Source organism: Electrophorus electricus, chromosome 21 (genome assembly GCF_041902795.1).
Source record: "Electrophorus electricus isolate QZ-2024a chromosome 21, ASM4190279v1, whole genome shotgun sequence".
Classification (NCBI taxonomy): Eukaryota; Metazoa; Chordata; class Actinopteri; order Gymnotiformes; family Gymnotidae; genus Electrophorus; species Electrophorus electricus.
Window position 1 is genome coordinate 1580001 of NC_137517.1, and position 17209 is coordinate 1597209.

At 40.7% G+C, this 17209-nt stretch overlaps 2 protein-coding genes across 3 annotated transcripts in view; both read left to right on the forward strand.

Annotated features, from left to right (window-relative positions):
• The window catches only part of LOC118240665 (coiled-coil domain-containing protein 171-like), a 23662-nt gene extending 23616 nt beyond the window's left edge, over nucleotides 1-46 (forward strand). The window contains 1 exon segment of the mRNA XM_081704917.1: nucleotides 1-46. This exon segment is cut by the window's left edge and continues 962 nt beyond it. The gene's annotated coding sequence lies outside the window, so the exon portion shown is untranslated.
• Nucleotides 47-4963: 4917 nt separating this feature from the next.
• LOC118240537 (myelin-oligodendrocyte glycoprotein-like) lies at nucleotides 4964-16922 on the forward strand. Of its 2 annotated transcripts, XM_081704644.1 has the most exons (7): nucleotides 4964-5155; nucleotides 8188-8235; nucleotides 11246-11599; nucleotides 12557-12652; nucleotides 12947-13056; nucleotides 13183-13359; nucleotides 15789-16922. In XM_081704644.1, the coding sequence occupies exons 2-5, from the start codon at nucleotides 8190-8192 to the stop codon at nucleotides 12982-12984; spliced, it is 534 nt and encodes a 177-aa protein (XP_081560770.1). In that variant the 5' UTR covers nucleotides 4964-5155; nucleotides 8188-8189; the 3' UTR covers nucleotides 12985-13056; nucleotides 13183-13359; nucleotides 15789-16922. The 2 variants fall into 2 exon arrangements, with proteins under 2 accessions (XP_081560770.1, XP_081560771.1); XM_081704645.1 differs by lacking the exons at nucleotides 13183-13359; nucleotides 15789-16922 and having other exon boundaries at nucleotides 12934-13022.
• Nucleotides 16923-17209: the final 287 nt, after the last annotated feature.

Genomic DNA, 17209 nt, shown 5'->3' on the forward strand with positions numbered 1-17209 from the left:
AGAAGTAGGTGGATGTGCTGTGGTCAGTCTCCTGCCTCTCAACACACAGTAAGAATGCAAAACCTTGCTCATGTTCTACATAAATGCTCTTCTATATTATACTTTATTAGTGCTATATGATACATTTATTAGTACTGAGCAGTACAAGTTCATTTACTGTGTTCATGTAATAACTTTATTTGCTGAGAGTAGATATAATATATTGTCATAATTTGTCCACTCTTGAATATACTAACATGAGCATAATAGAATAATGAGAAAATGATGTTCACATAGCACTGAGGAAAGTATATTTGCAACATGATATGAAAACATGTTGTATATTGTATGTAATTTATGTACAATTATATATACAATGTAGAACATGACATATACAATTAGATATACAGTATGCAACATATGTACAATTATATACAATGTAGAACAACATATATAATGAATGTAAGAATACATTGTATTGTGTATAATGAACGTAAGAATACATTGTAATGTGTATAATGAGTGTAAGGATATATTGTGTATAATGAATGTAAGAATACATTGTAATGTATATAATGAGTGTAAGGATATATTGTGTATAATGAATGTAAGAATACAATGTAATGTATATAATGAGTGTAAGGATATATTGTGTATAATGAATGTAAGAATACAATGTAATGTATATAATGAGTGTAAGGATATATTGTGTATAATGAATGTAAGAATACATTGTATTTTTCCTGTAAAAGTGGCCGAACAAACGCTGCACTGTTTCTGCTGGTGAGTTTCTGACGCGCCGGAACACTTCCGGTTCCTCCTGTTGTAGCAAAACGTGGCTGCTAACGCCAGAGGGCGCTGTCGAGACAGCCCGCAATGAATGGAGGTGAATGGAGCTAAACGATCAAAACGATCAGTCAAATATTCTAAATGGTTCCTGGGTCTTCCTTTACTGTTGGAAAGTAGAAATATGTATTACACTAAATATAGCCAAGAAGGCTTACCCGTATGTTTCCTGTTTCTGCAGCAAACGTGTTTTTGACAGTAGGACGCATTTGTGCTGCTCCTGCGCAGCTCACCAACCCATCAGCACTCAGTAGCAGAAACGCGGCCAAAAACATCCTGGGCAAGTGTGAGAAAATATTTGAACTTTTAGCTTTTAGCCGTTCAGCTCCGCTCACCCCCGTTTATTATGGACTCTGTGAGCGCCTCTTGTGTCTGCCAAACCCGGAATGTCACACGAGTCGAAGCGAAAGTAAAACGTTTCCAGCGACGTTTGTTCTGCGCAGGAGAGACACGCAGCGGTAGATGCAGTACATGGTAGGAACGCCAGGCGGCGCTGCCGCGGTGCTTAAGGATATAGAAACGTCTTTAAAAACTACAACTTCAACTGGCGTTGCAGTTATGGCCAAGTTTCTGATTATGAAGTTCTCTTTTGGTTATACGAAGCAAAACTCCAACCCCAATTAGTTCCTTTAATTTCTTGTATATGTGGACCGTACTTGTTTACTAAGTGCATGTTACATGTATTTACAGTCATTCTGAACGATTGCTGCTTCTGTGTCTGCAGCAGCGTGCATCAGTTCTTGCAGGGCAGAAACCCCTAAACCAGTGTTAACCCAGACCGCTCTTTGAATGGCCCGTTGTGCTCAATGTCAGGAGATTTTGCATCAGTAACTGTTTCATTTACAGTCACCTGAAGACGTTAGTCGAGTGCAGTTAAGTCGATCGTATATACACTCACATTTTTCTTCTGTGTCCCTTTAAAATGAAAGCAAATGAGCTCATGTTAATACACTGATCACTACACTCCTGCACTTTACCTCGTACTTCTCTACTGGGCGGATGTTACAGAGGTCAGGAAAGTTACTTACTGAAGTCACCAGAGTGTCACTTATGCACTGTTTAGATTTGAGTTTTTCTTTTACTAATAAGAGGACACGCCCACAATGAGGAGATGGTGGTGTAGCGTTTTGTTAGACAACTTTTACTTAGAAAAGTAAAGATTTCCTATGATATTTATTTCTTATTACAGTGATTTTGTACCCTTTTAATGTCAGATTTGTTTTCCTTTCTTTTAAGGGTTGCAAGACATTCTGGGATGATTGAATGTTCAGAAAAACTCGGATGGCTCCTCCCTGTTACTAAAAAGACATTTATTGGCAAATGTTCAGAAGTAGAAGGTTTACATTACTTGTAATCTGTATATCTCTTACATCACTGACACTTAGTCCCTAACAATCCCTAATGAATCCCTAACAACTAAAGCTGTTATGAACAATGAGGGTAATAATGGCATGGTTAATTTTGGCCTTTTTGTTGTGTGTAGTTTCAGTACAGTGTGCTGCTGGTACATCCCTCATACATGTGTTTGTAACGTTGGATGGCTAAGCAGGATGCGGGGACGAGGTACATTCCACATGAACACACGTTTTATTGTACATATAACAGTAATGACTCAAAAAACACACACACACAAAATGGGTGAAACACTGACAACCTCAACGATAAAACACGACATATATACACGCATGACAATTACACACAAGGATCAGGTGAGCGACACGAGAGGACGTGGCAATGCAGACACACACACACACACACACACACACACACACACACACACACACACACACACACACACGGAGACGTTTGAAGGGGGAGGGGCCGTATCGTGACATGTTTAACATTACATTTGATCTGTTATGTTAACATTACGTTTGATCTTATGTTGACATTACATTTGATCTGTTATGTTAACATTACGTTTGATCTGTTATGTTAACATTACATTTGATCTGTTATGTTAACATTACATTTGATCTGTTATGTTAACATTACGTTTGATCTGTTATGTTAACATTACATTTGATCTGTTATGTTAACATTACGTTTGATCTTATGTTAACATTATATTTGATCTGTTATGTTAACATTATATTTGAACTGTTCATTATTTACATTATAATTCTGTGTGGAACAAATACATTTCTTCATAGATTTTGGATTAACACTGCTTTGATAATTTACTATACGAGATAATGTTCACAGTTTTAATGGTACTGTTTTTTAAATAAACAAAATGATTCTTTACTGTATATGAGCACTGTGGCTTAATCTTCATTAAAATCTTGATGTAAAATTTCTTAGAAGGTGGTGTAGACTGGAGTAAATTCTCAGATTCCTTCAGCAAGAGTTTGTTCAACATTTCCACATTCTCACACTGAAACACTCTCCTCACTTTGTACCAGATTACAGAGGCAAAGGAACAAGAGGAGTTCTGGGAGGGTTTTATTCCTGTATAATCTGGGAGGGTTTTATTCCTCTATAATCTGGGAGGGTTTTATTCCTGTATAATCTGGGAGGGTTTTATTCCTCTATAATCTGGGAGGGTTTTATTCCTCTATAATCTGGCAGGGTTTTATTCCTCTATAATCTGGGAGGGTTTTATTCCTCTATAGTCTGGGAGGGTTTTATTCCTCTATAATCTGGGAGGGTTTTATTCCTCTATAATCTGGGAGGGTTTTATTCCTCTATAATCTGGGAGGGTTTTATTCCTCTATAATATGGGAGGGTTTTATTCCTCTATAATCTTGGAGGGTTTTATTCCTCTATAATCTGGGAGGGTTTTATTCCTCTATAATCTGGCAGGGTTTTATTCCTCTATAATCTGGGAGGGTTTTATTCCTCTATAATCTGGGAGGGTTTTATTCCTCTATAATCTGGGAGGGTTTTATTCCTCTATAATCTGGGAGGGTTTTATTCCTCTATAATATGGGAGGGTTTTATTCCTCTATAATCTTGGAGGGTTTTATTCCTCTATAATCTGGGAGGGTTTTATTCCTCTATAATCTGGCAGGGTTTTATTCCTCTATAATCTGGCAGGGTTTTATTCCTCTATAATCTGGGAGGGTTTTATTCCTCTATAATCTGGGAGGGTTTTATTCCTCTATAATCTGGGAGGGTTTTATTCCTCTATAGTCTGGGAGGGTTTTATTCCTCTATAATCTGGGAGGGTTTTATTCCTCTATAATATGGGAGGGTTTTATTCCTCTATAATCTGGGAGGGTTTTATTCCTCTATAATCTGGCAGGGTTTTATTCCTCTATAATCTGGCAGGGTTTTATTCCTCTATAATCTGGGAGGGTTTTATTCCTCTATAATCTGGGAGGGTTTTATTCCTCTATAATCTGGGAGGGTTTTATTCCTCTATAGAATGGGAGGGTTTTATTCCTCTATAGTCTGGGAGGGTTTTATTCCTCTATAATCTGGGAGGGTTTTATTCCTCTATAATCTGGGAGGGTTTTATTCCTCTATAATATGGGAGGGTTTTATTCCTCTATAATCTGGGAGGGTTTTATTCCTCTATAATCTGGGAGGGTTTTATTCCTCTATAATCTGGGAGGGTTTTATTCCTCTATAATCTGGGAGGGTTTTATTCCTCTATAATCTGGGAGGGTTTTATTCCTCTATAATCTGGGAGGGTTTTATTCCTCTATAATCTGGCAGGGTTTTATTCCTCTATAATCTGGGAGGGTTTTATTCCTCTATAATCTGGGAGGGTTTTATTCCTCTATAATCTGGGAGGGTTTTATTCCTCTATAATCTGGGAGGGTTTTATTCCTCTATAATCTATTTATTGTTACGGGACGTTTTGTTTCGTTACGTTCATGTAAAGTAACTGAATCACGTGTTTAAAAACCCGATGTCTTCGTGTTTAAAATGGTCTTTATTTTAAACCTCACACAACATACTAACCGCTGGTCCTCCGACGACTAAATGTTATTTATCTGACTAAATGTGTGACTCACTGGGTTCAGTGTAATGCAGCGCTGGACATTCAGACCCAGACGGTCAGTAACCAGGACCGGAGCCATGCAGGAAGAATGACGTGAGAAACAGCCAATGAAAACTATTAGGGGGCGTCCATCAGCCAATAGGAATCATCAGAGGGTGTTCATCAGCCAATAAGAATCATCGGGTGCGGCCCGTGGAAAGTAACGTCCATTTTGTGCACACGTTTGTGTTTCTTCGGTGTAACGGTGCAAATTTGTTAAACAGTTCCGTGTTTTAAAGGACATTTTTCTAGTGACAGGAAGGTTTTATTCTTCTGACTGAACTGCTGAAGGTTTATTTGTAGCAGATCTGCTGGCGCAGAGTTGGTTTGACAGATCGGGTGAGTTCGCTTTTATTTGGTTTCCTTTTGTTGGACTCCAGTTTAGTTTCATTTTCAACAACGAAGGAAATCATAAACCTGAATGAATAACACGCATTAATTACACGTTAATGTCTAATGTAGGTGCTTCTGCGTTGGTTCTTCGGTCTGTATTGATACAGCGGTTTAGGTTACGGTTACGTTAACCGTGTTTGACGAACGGCGGCCAGTTTAACCGCAGCATGGATGAACTGTTGTGCTCAGATAAGTAAACAGACTTAAGCATCGCTGTTGTTTTGTATGACATTATCATTTCTACCAGTGAGACTATAAATCTACAAACTAAGACATAAGATCAGACCCCTAGCAGGGCCTCACTCTGAAGTTTCTCAGATGGGTGCGGCCACACTGAACACGCAGCTGTGCGTCGAGCACAGTGGAAGCGGGACACACCTTAATACTACATCTGAACTTTATGAACCTCCATCTAAACATCATCTAAACAGAGGGACACACCTTAATACTACATCTGAACTTTATGAACCTCCATCTAAACACCATCTACACATCATCTAAACAGAGGGACACACCATAATACTACATCTGAACTTTATGAACCTCCATCTAAACACCATCTAAACAGTGGGACACACCTTAATACTACATCTGAACTTTATGAACCTCCATCTAAACACCATCTAAACATCATCTAAACAGAGGGACACACCTTAATACTACATCTGAACTTTATGAACCTCCATCTAAACACCATCTAAACAGCGGGACACACCTTAATACTACATCTGAACTTTATGAACCTCCATCTAAACACCATCTAAACATCATCTAAACAGAGGGACACACCTTAGTACTACATCTGAACTTTATGAACCTCCATCTAAACACCATCTAAACATCATCTAAACAGAGAGACACCTTAATACTACATCTGAACTTTACGAACCTCCATCTAAATACCATCTACACACCATCTAAACATCATCTAAACAGCGGGACACACCTTAATACTACATCTGAACTTCATGAACCTCCATCTAAACACCATCTACACACCATCTAAACATCATCTAAACAGAGGGACACACCTTAATACTACATCTGAGCTTTATGAACCTCAATCTAAACACCATCTACACACCATCTAAACATCATCTAAACAGAGGGACACACCTTAATACTACATCTTAACTTTATGAACCTCCATCTAAACACCATCTACACACCATCTAAACATCATCTAAACAGCGGGACACACTTAGCACCACATCTTAACTTTATGAACCTCCATCTAAACACCATCTACACACCATCTAAACAGCGGGACACACCTTAGTACTACATCTACCATCTAAACATCATCTACAAAGCGGGACACAACTTAGTTCATAAAGTTAAGATGTAGTACCATCATCTAAACAGTCCTAATTATTTCACTATTTATGAAGGTTATTATTATTTCTGGTTTATTAAGTACACCCTCTCCCCGGTCGTGGATAAATTGCATATTATATAAAGTTGTGACATGACTGAAGTGTTGTGTAGAAATCAGGCAGCCCAGCTAAAGTCCAGTTAGATGTTAAAGCGAAGGCTCGCTCTCTCTGTGTGTGTGTGTGTGTGTCTCTCTCTCTGTCTCTCTCTGTGTGTGTCTCTCTCTCTGTCTCTGTCCCTCTCTCTCTCTCTCTCTCACTCTCATGCTCTGCGTCCAAGTAATAATTCTTCCCATTTTGGAAAGGCATTTCCAGTGTTAACTCTATTCTTATCATGATGTTTTTTGGAAGCACAGCGTGGGTCTTTTGCTGACTAGAACCTGGTGATGCAGGGTGCTCGCTGGATTCCGTTATGTTTTCTTAGCCAATCAGCTGGAGATGTGGGCGGACTAATGGGGGTGTAGGAGTGTCTCAAAGAGATTGACAGGAGGTCAGTGTAAACACAGACAAGCCTCCAGTCAAGGGGGCAGTTTTTCAAACATGCAGCTGATACACATGTGCTGATGCCACTGCTAATATAACAGGTCTTATTATCACGTTCTCTATATTTCACAGTTTATTTGAGTTATTGAAGGGGGGCAATTAATGCACCTTTAAGAGCATCCTGTCACGATCCCCCTCTGCTAGCATCGCGGTTCCCTTGGTAACCGATCCTTGTGTGTTGTTCTCTGGTCTTTTCCCTTGTTTTGCATCTCCGCCCCTCATCACCATCACCTGTTCCTCACCGTCCCTCACTAGGTGTGTATTTAAACCTGGTCATTGCTCTTCACTACCAATCTCCCTCAGTCTGTCCATTCCTCTCGTTTAAACGTTTCTCGTACTTTGTACATTTTCTATCTCAAAGGCCTAAAGAGGCTTTATTGTCATTTCAGCTGTATACAAGTACACAGCAACAACGAAACAATGTTCCTCCAGGACCGTGGTGCACCACAAAACAAGTGCAACAGACAACAAACTACACAAACAATACAGTGCAATAATGTCATACAATAAATAAATACAGGACAGGACCAATACACAATGAACAGACAGTGCATTTATTTTGACCAGTACACAGTACTGGGAATATGTAAAGTGGGTTGTGCATAGGAGTCAGTGACATGCTATACTGAACATAGCAGTCACCGGTAGCAGCCAGAAACAGTTCAGATTACAGTGCTGATGTAGTACAGTACTCTAGCAGCCATCTCTTTATAGTTCTCCATTTAGCCTGATTCTTTTAGTCAGATTTCTGTCTTATATATTTAGTTCTCTGTCTTTAGGTTGCCCAGTCGTTGCTCATTTTTTCAAGTTCCCCCATTTATCGTAACCGTAGTCAGTCCAAGTCTGCTGTATTCCACTTAGTACTTGCTGATGGGCTGTCTGTGGATGCCTTAGTCCCTTCCCAGTTGTGCTGTGCTTAGTCCAGTTCTTCTATTGGCTTTATGATCTGGACTAAACTTTGTGCTTTTAGTGTTTCAAAACAGTTTAAATGTAAGCATGTTGTGTTCAGTTGTGAGAGAGTTTAATGTATATACACTAATATGCCACCTTGTTCTCTTTCAGAGATGAAGTGTGTTTGGGTGATTCTGTTCCTCCACTGGTCTCTCTCAGGTACAGTAACCTCCATCACATGACATGCTGGTCAGACTCCTCAACACCAAGAGTCACAGCACTGCACATATTAGAGACATTTTACACAGCACACGTCACACTGGGGAGGAAATGTGTCCTGTTCAGTTCTTATTTCCTCTTAGCTACCGTGTGTGTGAACTGAAGAGAAAAATGTCTGTTACAAAATATTAGTTAATACATTTCAGAGGCTGCACCTAAATTCACCTAATAATAGATTGTCTAAATAATTATTATATATAGAGATCAATTATTATATAATTTGTACTTGACTGTTATTATAATGAATTATTATAATGAATTATTGTGACTGTATTTTTTTAATTTTCATCTAAACTTAAATATCACAGTGTTTATAACAGTGCAGGGTTAAACTGATCTATACTCACACAGTGTTTATAACAGTGCAGAGTTAAACCGATCTACACTCACACACAGTGTTTATAACAGTACAGGGTTAAACTGATCTACACTCAGACACACGGTGTTTATAACAGTACAGGGTTAAACTGATCTACACTCAGACATACAGTGTTTATAACAGTACAGGGTTACACTGATCTACACTCACACACACAGTGTTTATAACAGTACAGGGTTAAACTAATCTACACTCAGACATACAGTGTTTATAACAGTGCAGGGTTAAACTGATCTACACTCACACACACAGTGTTTATAACAGTACAGGGTTAAACTGATCTACACTCAGACATACAGTGTTTATAACAGTGCAGGGTTAAACTGATCTACACTCACACACACAGTGTTTATAACAGTGCAGGGTTAAACTGATCTACACTCACACACACAGTGTTTATAACAGTACAGGGTTAAACTGATCTACACTCACACACACAGTGTTTATAACAGTACAGGGTTAAAATCTACACTCAGACATTGTGTGTGTGTATAAGTGCACACACTTCAACAGTAAGCCAAACTCAAACAAACACATGAGAGTCAGGATGAGTCTCCAGGCTCCTGCTCTTTACTGAGTCCGGCATTCATGCTCCCAATGAATGGGAGTGGAACTATAAGGAAGGAGAATAAATGTACAGTGTGAGTATCTCCACCAGAGCTACAGCTCAGCAGTATGAAGCAGTAAAAGCTGACTGAAGGGCGTGACAGCAAACCCACAAACCGCATGACCTTGGAGAGATGGAGCACCATAGTGAGAACAGTCGTCTCTCCTTCTGACAGTAGTAGGTCGGTTCTGAAATCTGTCGCTAAGGGCGACCATGGTCTTTCTGGTATGGGGACTGGATCGATATATATAAATAAAAATAATCCATCCGCTGCTGTGGAATGACGGATGTACCATCCTGCAGACGCCTCGGTGATGTAGTCCTCCATGGCCTTATTGTCTGTGGTAGAGGATACGGACAGCAGGCTCACGCCCTTCCACTAGATCTGTGGTGCAGTCACAGGGATGAAGCAGCACAGCTGCTCCCCTCTTACTGTAAACCTGAGCTAGAGAAATGTTGGGGTGAAGCAAAGGCCAAACGTTATTCTGTGTGTTCATGAAGTGATCTGAGATCTAATTATAATGGGCTTTGGTGCTCTCTGTAACAGGTGCAGAGTGGTGCATGACTGTGTTTGAAAGCATAAAGATGAATAAAGTTTCTGGGGTTTCTTAAAGTCAGAGGACTTTGGGTGTGTAAGTGCAGATCAGAGGCTCTGATGCAGGTGGTTTCAAGGCCTCTGTGGAAGTCTAAGGTGGATCACTCTGGACTGATCCTGTGAGAAATGACCAGCAGTATTTGAACAGTGGAAGCAGTGGGGCGGGAGCCCTGCTTTAAATGAAACATCTGCTCTCCTCGCCTTGTAGGGGAGGATCAAAAACAGAATGAAATCAGGAGGTGAAAAGGCTACAAGGTCTCTGGTTCTCTCTCCACGCTCGGTGCTGACTGTGTTTACCCACTCCAGCACTCTACCGCACAACAACAACAACAACAACTACTACTACTACTACTACTACTACTAATAATAATAATATGATCAACGAAATGCACACAGAGTCTGTACAGGGAGGTCGATGGGCAAAGAACACAGAACACTGCAGCAAAAACCCCTGACAGCCTGCTGGGTTTCCATTGTACTTTTCCGGTAGAGGAAAGGGAGACCCACTAGTGGCAGGAGTCTGGAGTGTGACCACACCTGGTGTTCTCACCTCACTGGATGTTCATGTTGCCAGGCGATGCGTAAGCGCAGTTACCGAAGGAACCAGCGCAGTAAGATGCTGAGATTGCCGAGCGAGTTCCTCTGCCCCGTTGCCTAGTGACTCCAGACGCTGGTGATGCTGATTTAACAGCTGGCCTTGTGCAGCCAGAGAATCTGGTACCAATCCAGTACCTGCTGATGTTAATATCACAGGGATGGTCCAAAGACGTCACGAAACAGGCAGAGGTCACAATCCAGGTAGCAGGTGATGTATATTTAAGAATCAATATAGGAGCAGGCAAGAGAGCAAAAACAATAGATCACAAAAAGGCTCAGAAACAGATGAGCAGACAAACGAGACTTCACACAGACTAACAACAGAACAGTTTATACAGGAAACACAAGGAAGAGAACAAGACTGGGAACACACAGTGGGCTTGTGGGTAATGTAGTCTGTGGTAGGCTGGCTTTGTTTGGAAGGTGTGTGTGTGTGTGTGTGTGTGTGTGTGTGTGTGTGTGTGTGTGTGTGTGTGGTCTGTGGTAGGCTGGCTTTGTTTGGTGTGTGTGTGTGTGTGTGGTCTGTGTTAAGATGGCTTTGTTTGGAGTGTGTGTGTGTGTGTGTGTGTGTGTGTGTGGTAGTGTCTCCATGTTCATGCCTGTAACATTAGTCTTTGTCTTTATTCCATCACATGTGGATCATGAATATTCCCCCAAATGTCCTTTAGTGCACATGGTGTGTAATCACCTGCTTATACATCAGCCATAATGGTTTGTGTGTAATGTGTGGAGTGCATGTGAACATCCAGCATGGTGATGTTTCTCATTGTAGGAGCTCAGAGGTTTCATGTGGAGGGTCCAGATACTGTTTTTGCTGCTCCTGGTTCTGACATCGTTCTGCCGTGTTCCATCAAACCCACCATGAGTGCTGTGGACATGGAAGTGAAGTGGAGCAGACAGGATCTAGGAGACATCCTGGTGCACCACTATATGAATAAAGAAGACAAGAATGATGGACAGATGCCTTCATACAGAGGGAGAACAGCTCTGTTTATAGAGCAGCTACAGTATGGCAACACCTCACTGCTACTGAAGAACGTTAAAGTGTCTGATGGAGGACAGTACACATGTCGTGTTGATTCTGCCCAATGGGACGGTCAAGTCCGTGTTCTACTGAAAATTGAAGGTGAATGTCACTGCATTTCAAACATACTTTTAAATAATAGATACTGTTTTAATAAGTGTTTATGTAAGCAGAAACAAGACGATGCTATTTCAGTCTTTGGTCTTTTTAATCCACAGCTGTTGGAAGAACCCCATAGATCACTGTACTGGGCACTGCCTCAGGTGGGGTTCTTCTACAGTGTGACTCTAAGGGCTGGTGGCCTGTACCTGAACTCCAGTGGCTGGACAGTAAAGGAGTAGAAGTGCCTGCTGGAGTAAAAGAGTCATGTGAAGATGGTGAAGGGTTTTATGTGAGACACAGACTCACTGCACACAGCAGTGACACCAACACCTACATCTGCAGAGTAAAATAGGGGCAGAACGTGATGGAGGAAAAGATCGACATCACTGGTGATTTACACTACTGGAAAACATCACTGGTGATTTACACTACTGGAAAACATCACTGGTGATTTACACTACTGGAAAACATCACTGGTGATTTACACTACTGGAAACATCACTGGTAATTTACACTACTGGAAAACATCACTGGTGATTTACACTACTGGAAAACATCAATGGTGATTTACACTACTGGAAAACATCACTGGTAATTTACACTACTGGAAAACATCACTGGCGATTTACACTACTGGAAAACATCAATGGTGATTTACACTACTGGAAAACATCACTGGTGATTTACACTACTGAAGTACATCACTGGTAATTTGCACTAATGGAAAACATCTGGTAATTTACACTGCTGAAAAACATCACTGGTAATTTACACTACTGTAAAAGATTCAGAATATGCAAAAGTTGCTTAATTACCAAAGTATAAGTACATTTATGAGAGTGTTTTTATAATTGCTTATAATGTGCTATTGTTTAGACTTTTATTCTCTTCTTTCTTGAACCAATATGTGACTGCACAGATGGATATTTAATCTGAATCTTTTTCATTGTGTTCCAGATCACTTGCCCAGGGACTATACAGCAGCCATCGTTGTTCCAGTTGTACTGATCCTGCTCTCAGCACTCGTGGGTGTGATGTATTTCACATGGAGAGGTAAACCTGTATCTGTCACTCAGTATATTCCTGTCCCACAGTCCTCATATCTAGTCTGTCTGTGTCAGGAGTGTCTCATATTAAGTTCCAGTTCACCAGAACCAAACAGTTGATCATTAAATGATGGAATGTGTCTGATTTTCACCTCAAACATGCATGTAAGCCTCTGAAGGGAGATTTTAAAGTCATAAAACCACTTTTAGGTCATCAAGCCTGACCTGAAGGTGCCTGTGTGTATGCTGAACGGTCATGATAATCACTGTAATGTTACTGATTCTGAGATTGACGTCACAGAACGGTGTCTGTTCGGAGTTGAACCTGAACTAGAATAAACCAGGAGACTCAGGAGTGAAGAAGCTCTCTGATCTACTAGAGGATCCACACTGTAAACTGGAGAAACTAGAGTGAGTTACTGGACTAATTTTTATTTATAGTCGTGTGTGAGTGTGTGTGTGTGTGTGTGTGTGTGTGTGTGTGTGTGTGTGTTGAGCTCTAAGTACACTGAGGAGTTTTTCTCCTTCTCTCTGCAGGTTGTATAACTGCAGTATTACAGAGGAAGGTTGTGCTGCTCTGGCTTCAGCTCTGAAGAAAAACCCCTCATGACACCTGAGAGAGCTGAACCTGAACTACAATCACCTACCAGACTCAGGAGTGAAGAAGCTCTCTGATCTACTGGAGGATCCACACTGTAAACTGGAGAAACTAGAGTGAGTTACTGGAGTACTGTTTATTTATAGACGTGTGTGTGTGTGTGTGTGTGTGTGTGTGTGTGTGTGTGTGTGTGTGTGTGTGTGTGTGTGTGTGTGTGTGTGTGTGTGTGTGTGTGTGTATGTGTGTGTGTGTGTGTGTATAAAGAGGTAGAATTTGTGAGGGGGTCAGAAGGCCTCATCACCAGGACTGTTTGGGACATGATGTGATTATGTATTTTTTCCCTTAATTTGTTTGAGTTGTGTATTATACTGACTTCATTAAGCCTAACAGCACTACCAGTGCTCTGACAGGAATGTCCATTGCAAGGATGTCTATTCCAGCAGAAAATGATTTGCAAATAGTAATGACATTAAATGAATGTTTGTTTTTCTAGATTTGAAACAATGGACATTTGTGGTAGAGGAACTGATACTGTGAATGCTGGAATTCTGACAGTGTGGAAATGTAACGGTGCCGATGGGTGTGGAGCATCACGCACAGACTCCCTCGATAGAGTGACACGTTTATTAACATAAGACGCGAACAACAACGACATTAGTGAAAGTCATAACGATACGTTTAACTAGACACAGATTACACAGCACTGAACAATAGATATACAAACCTTTAAACAGACTTCAGCAATGACCAACATGGTGCATCCACCAGCAGAGGTTTAAATAGACACGACTGTAACCTGTGCAGGTGCACTTACGGAGGGCGTGGTCACTAATAGGGTTGACCGCCCTGCACACGGCAGGCCGTACCACGTGACTTGTGGGGGGGGGGAGCGTCCTGTGATAGGAAAGACAAAACTGTCTCAAACTGTTAGAAAAGAAAACACAGGGTCCAGGTACTGTTAGTGCCTTTGTTTTAAAATCTGGCAAATTATTTCATCTGTGGATTGACACACATGCTGTTCCTTTATGGCTTTAATTTGTAAGAAGTCTAACCTGAGGAATATTACATCAGTCAGAATGAAGTCTTGTGAGTGGATTCTAATTCAACATCTCACTAAGGCAAAAGGACACCCGTATGAGTGAGTGTGTGAGGAGGGTTTAGCACTGAGGATACAGTTGTTACACTGGTTCATCTAGTACTGACACATCTGGACAGACTCCCAGACAGACCCTCACGCAGACCCCCCCACACACAGACCCCCCCACACACAGACCCCCACACACACAGACCCTCACACAGACCCTCACCCAGATGCCAGAGTATTTATTTTTCCAGAGTATTTGTTTTTTCTGCATTTCTCATCTGATCTGAGTACCATTCCACCTGAGATCTTACTGTCCAAAATGGTTCATCTAGATATCAACCCTCATCTCATTTACTGGTGTAAAGCTTTAACTATCAGAGTACAGCTGGATAAACTAAATAAGACTTTATCCTCGTCTGCAGTAGGAGCTCCTGAAGGACGTGTCAGTTCTCCATGTTTGTTTACTTTGTACACCAATGACTGTAAACTCCGTAACTAAATCACCATGTTGAAATGTAATGATCCGCACTGGTAGTGTTGGTGGATAACAGTCAGACTAATGTATTCCAACACGGTGTTAGTATGTGGGCAGGTGTAAGGAAAGTGCTTAGATCATTAACACTAAGAACACTGAGGAAATGATCTCTGGTCCTGTCTGGGCTCTGATCCACCTCCAGTAAGCGTTCATAATGACGACATTAAGCAGTTACGTCTTACGAGTATCAGAGTGAACATGGATGCACATGGTATATTCATATTGACCTAATCTGCACAAAATATGGTAGTTTGTTATTTTTGGGACAAATACTCAAATGTAGTTTTTGTTGTATGCCTCTAATTCGGCGTGTGATGCAGTATTGTGCAGTTTGTCTGGCTGCCAGCTGTGAAGTTATGCTCTGTTTAGACTGATGTGAATCTGCTCCAGTGTTGCTCAGTTATTGGAGAGCCGTTTTAATACCGTTTATAACAAAAGTAAAGAGTAGTGTACAGTATTTCCTCTGATCCTCACATGTAATAAACAGTGAATATGATGTGTGCTGTAATGTAGTAATGATTTCGTGTACTATGTAGGGTTGGAGTCCCTCGAGCAAAACTCAGTGGGTTCAAGAACTCTATTATAGCTCAGTCAGTTTTGCTACTTAACAAAGATAACAGGCCGTGTGAATGAGTACATTCTCATAAGAAGACTTGAGAGTTCTGTGTAACGTGTAATGTGTGTTTTATATATTATGAGCTGCCTGAATGCTAAATGACTTTCTGAGTAATCTGACAGACCATCTTATTGTATCTTATCAAGAGAAAAACAGCTGTTAATGTGAGCTGCCTGAGGCAGCGTACATATTGTTGTGCTTCAGAACGTTTGCATTTAATATTTCTGTGTGAGAGAGAGAGATGGTGTTTCCACTGTGTGGCTGACTTTGTGTCTCATATCTGATCATGTTGTCCTGTTCTGTCTTAAAGAATCTGAAACAGTCTGACGTGTCCTGGAGTTTCTCACAGAGAGGAATGACGATCCTTCACATCCACATCCAGGAGACACCTGACAAGATTCTTCCCCAACGCTGGATCTCTAGTGAACAAGCTCTCCACAACAACCACACCCTCTACACACCCTGTTCCCCTTAACCACACACACCAACCACACCCTCTACACACCCTGTTCCCCTTAACCACACACACACCAACCACACCCCTCTACACGCCCTGTTCCCCTTAACCACACACACCAACCACACCCTCTACACACCCTGTTTTCCTTAACCACACAGACCAACCACACCCCTCTACATGCCCTGTTCCCCTTAACCACACACACCAACCACACCCTCTACACACCCTGTTCCCCTTAACCACACACACCAACCACACCCCTCTACACGCCCTGTTCCCCTTAACCACACACACCAACCACACCCCTCTACACACCCTGTTCCCTTTAACCACACACACCAACCACACCCTCTACACACCCTGTTCCCCTTAACCACACACACCAACCACACCACTCTACACACCCTGTTCCCCTTAACCACACACACCAACCACACACACACATATCATGTACTGTATATGTACATATACCAGTCCAATATCATGTACTGTATATGTACACATACCAGTCCTTTATCATGTACTGTATATGTACATATACCAGTCCTTTATCATGTACTGTATATGTACATATACCAGTCCTTTATCATGTACTGTATATGTACATATACCAGTCCTATATCATGTACATGTATATGTACATATACCAGTCCTATATCATGTACTGTATATGTACATATACCAGTCCTATATCATGTACTGTATATGTACATATACCAGTCTTATATCATGTACTGTATATGTATATATACCAGTCCTTTATCATGTACATGTATATGTACATATACCAGTCCTTTATCATGTACTGTATATGTACATATACCAGTCCTTTATCATGTACTGTATATGTACATATACCAGTCCTATATCATGTACTGTATATGTATATATACCAGTCCTTTATCATGTACTGTATATGTATATATACCAGTCCTATATCATGTACTGTATATGTATATATACCAGTCCTTTATCATGTACTGTATATGTACATATACCAGTCCTTTATCATGTACTGTATATGTACACATACCAGTCCTTTATCATGTACATGTATATGTACATATACCAGTCCTTTATCATGTACTGTATATGTACATATACCAGTCCTATATCATGTACTGTATATGTACATATACCAGTCCTTTATCATGTACTGTATATGTACATATACCAGTCCTATATCATGTACTGTATATGTACACATACCAGTCCTATATCATGTACTGTATATGTACATATACCAGTCCTTTATCATGTACTGTATATGT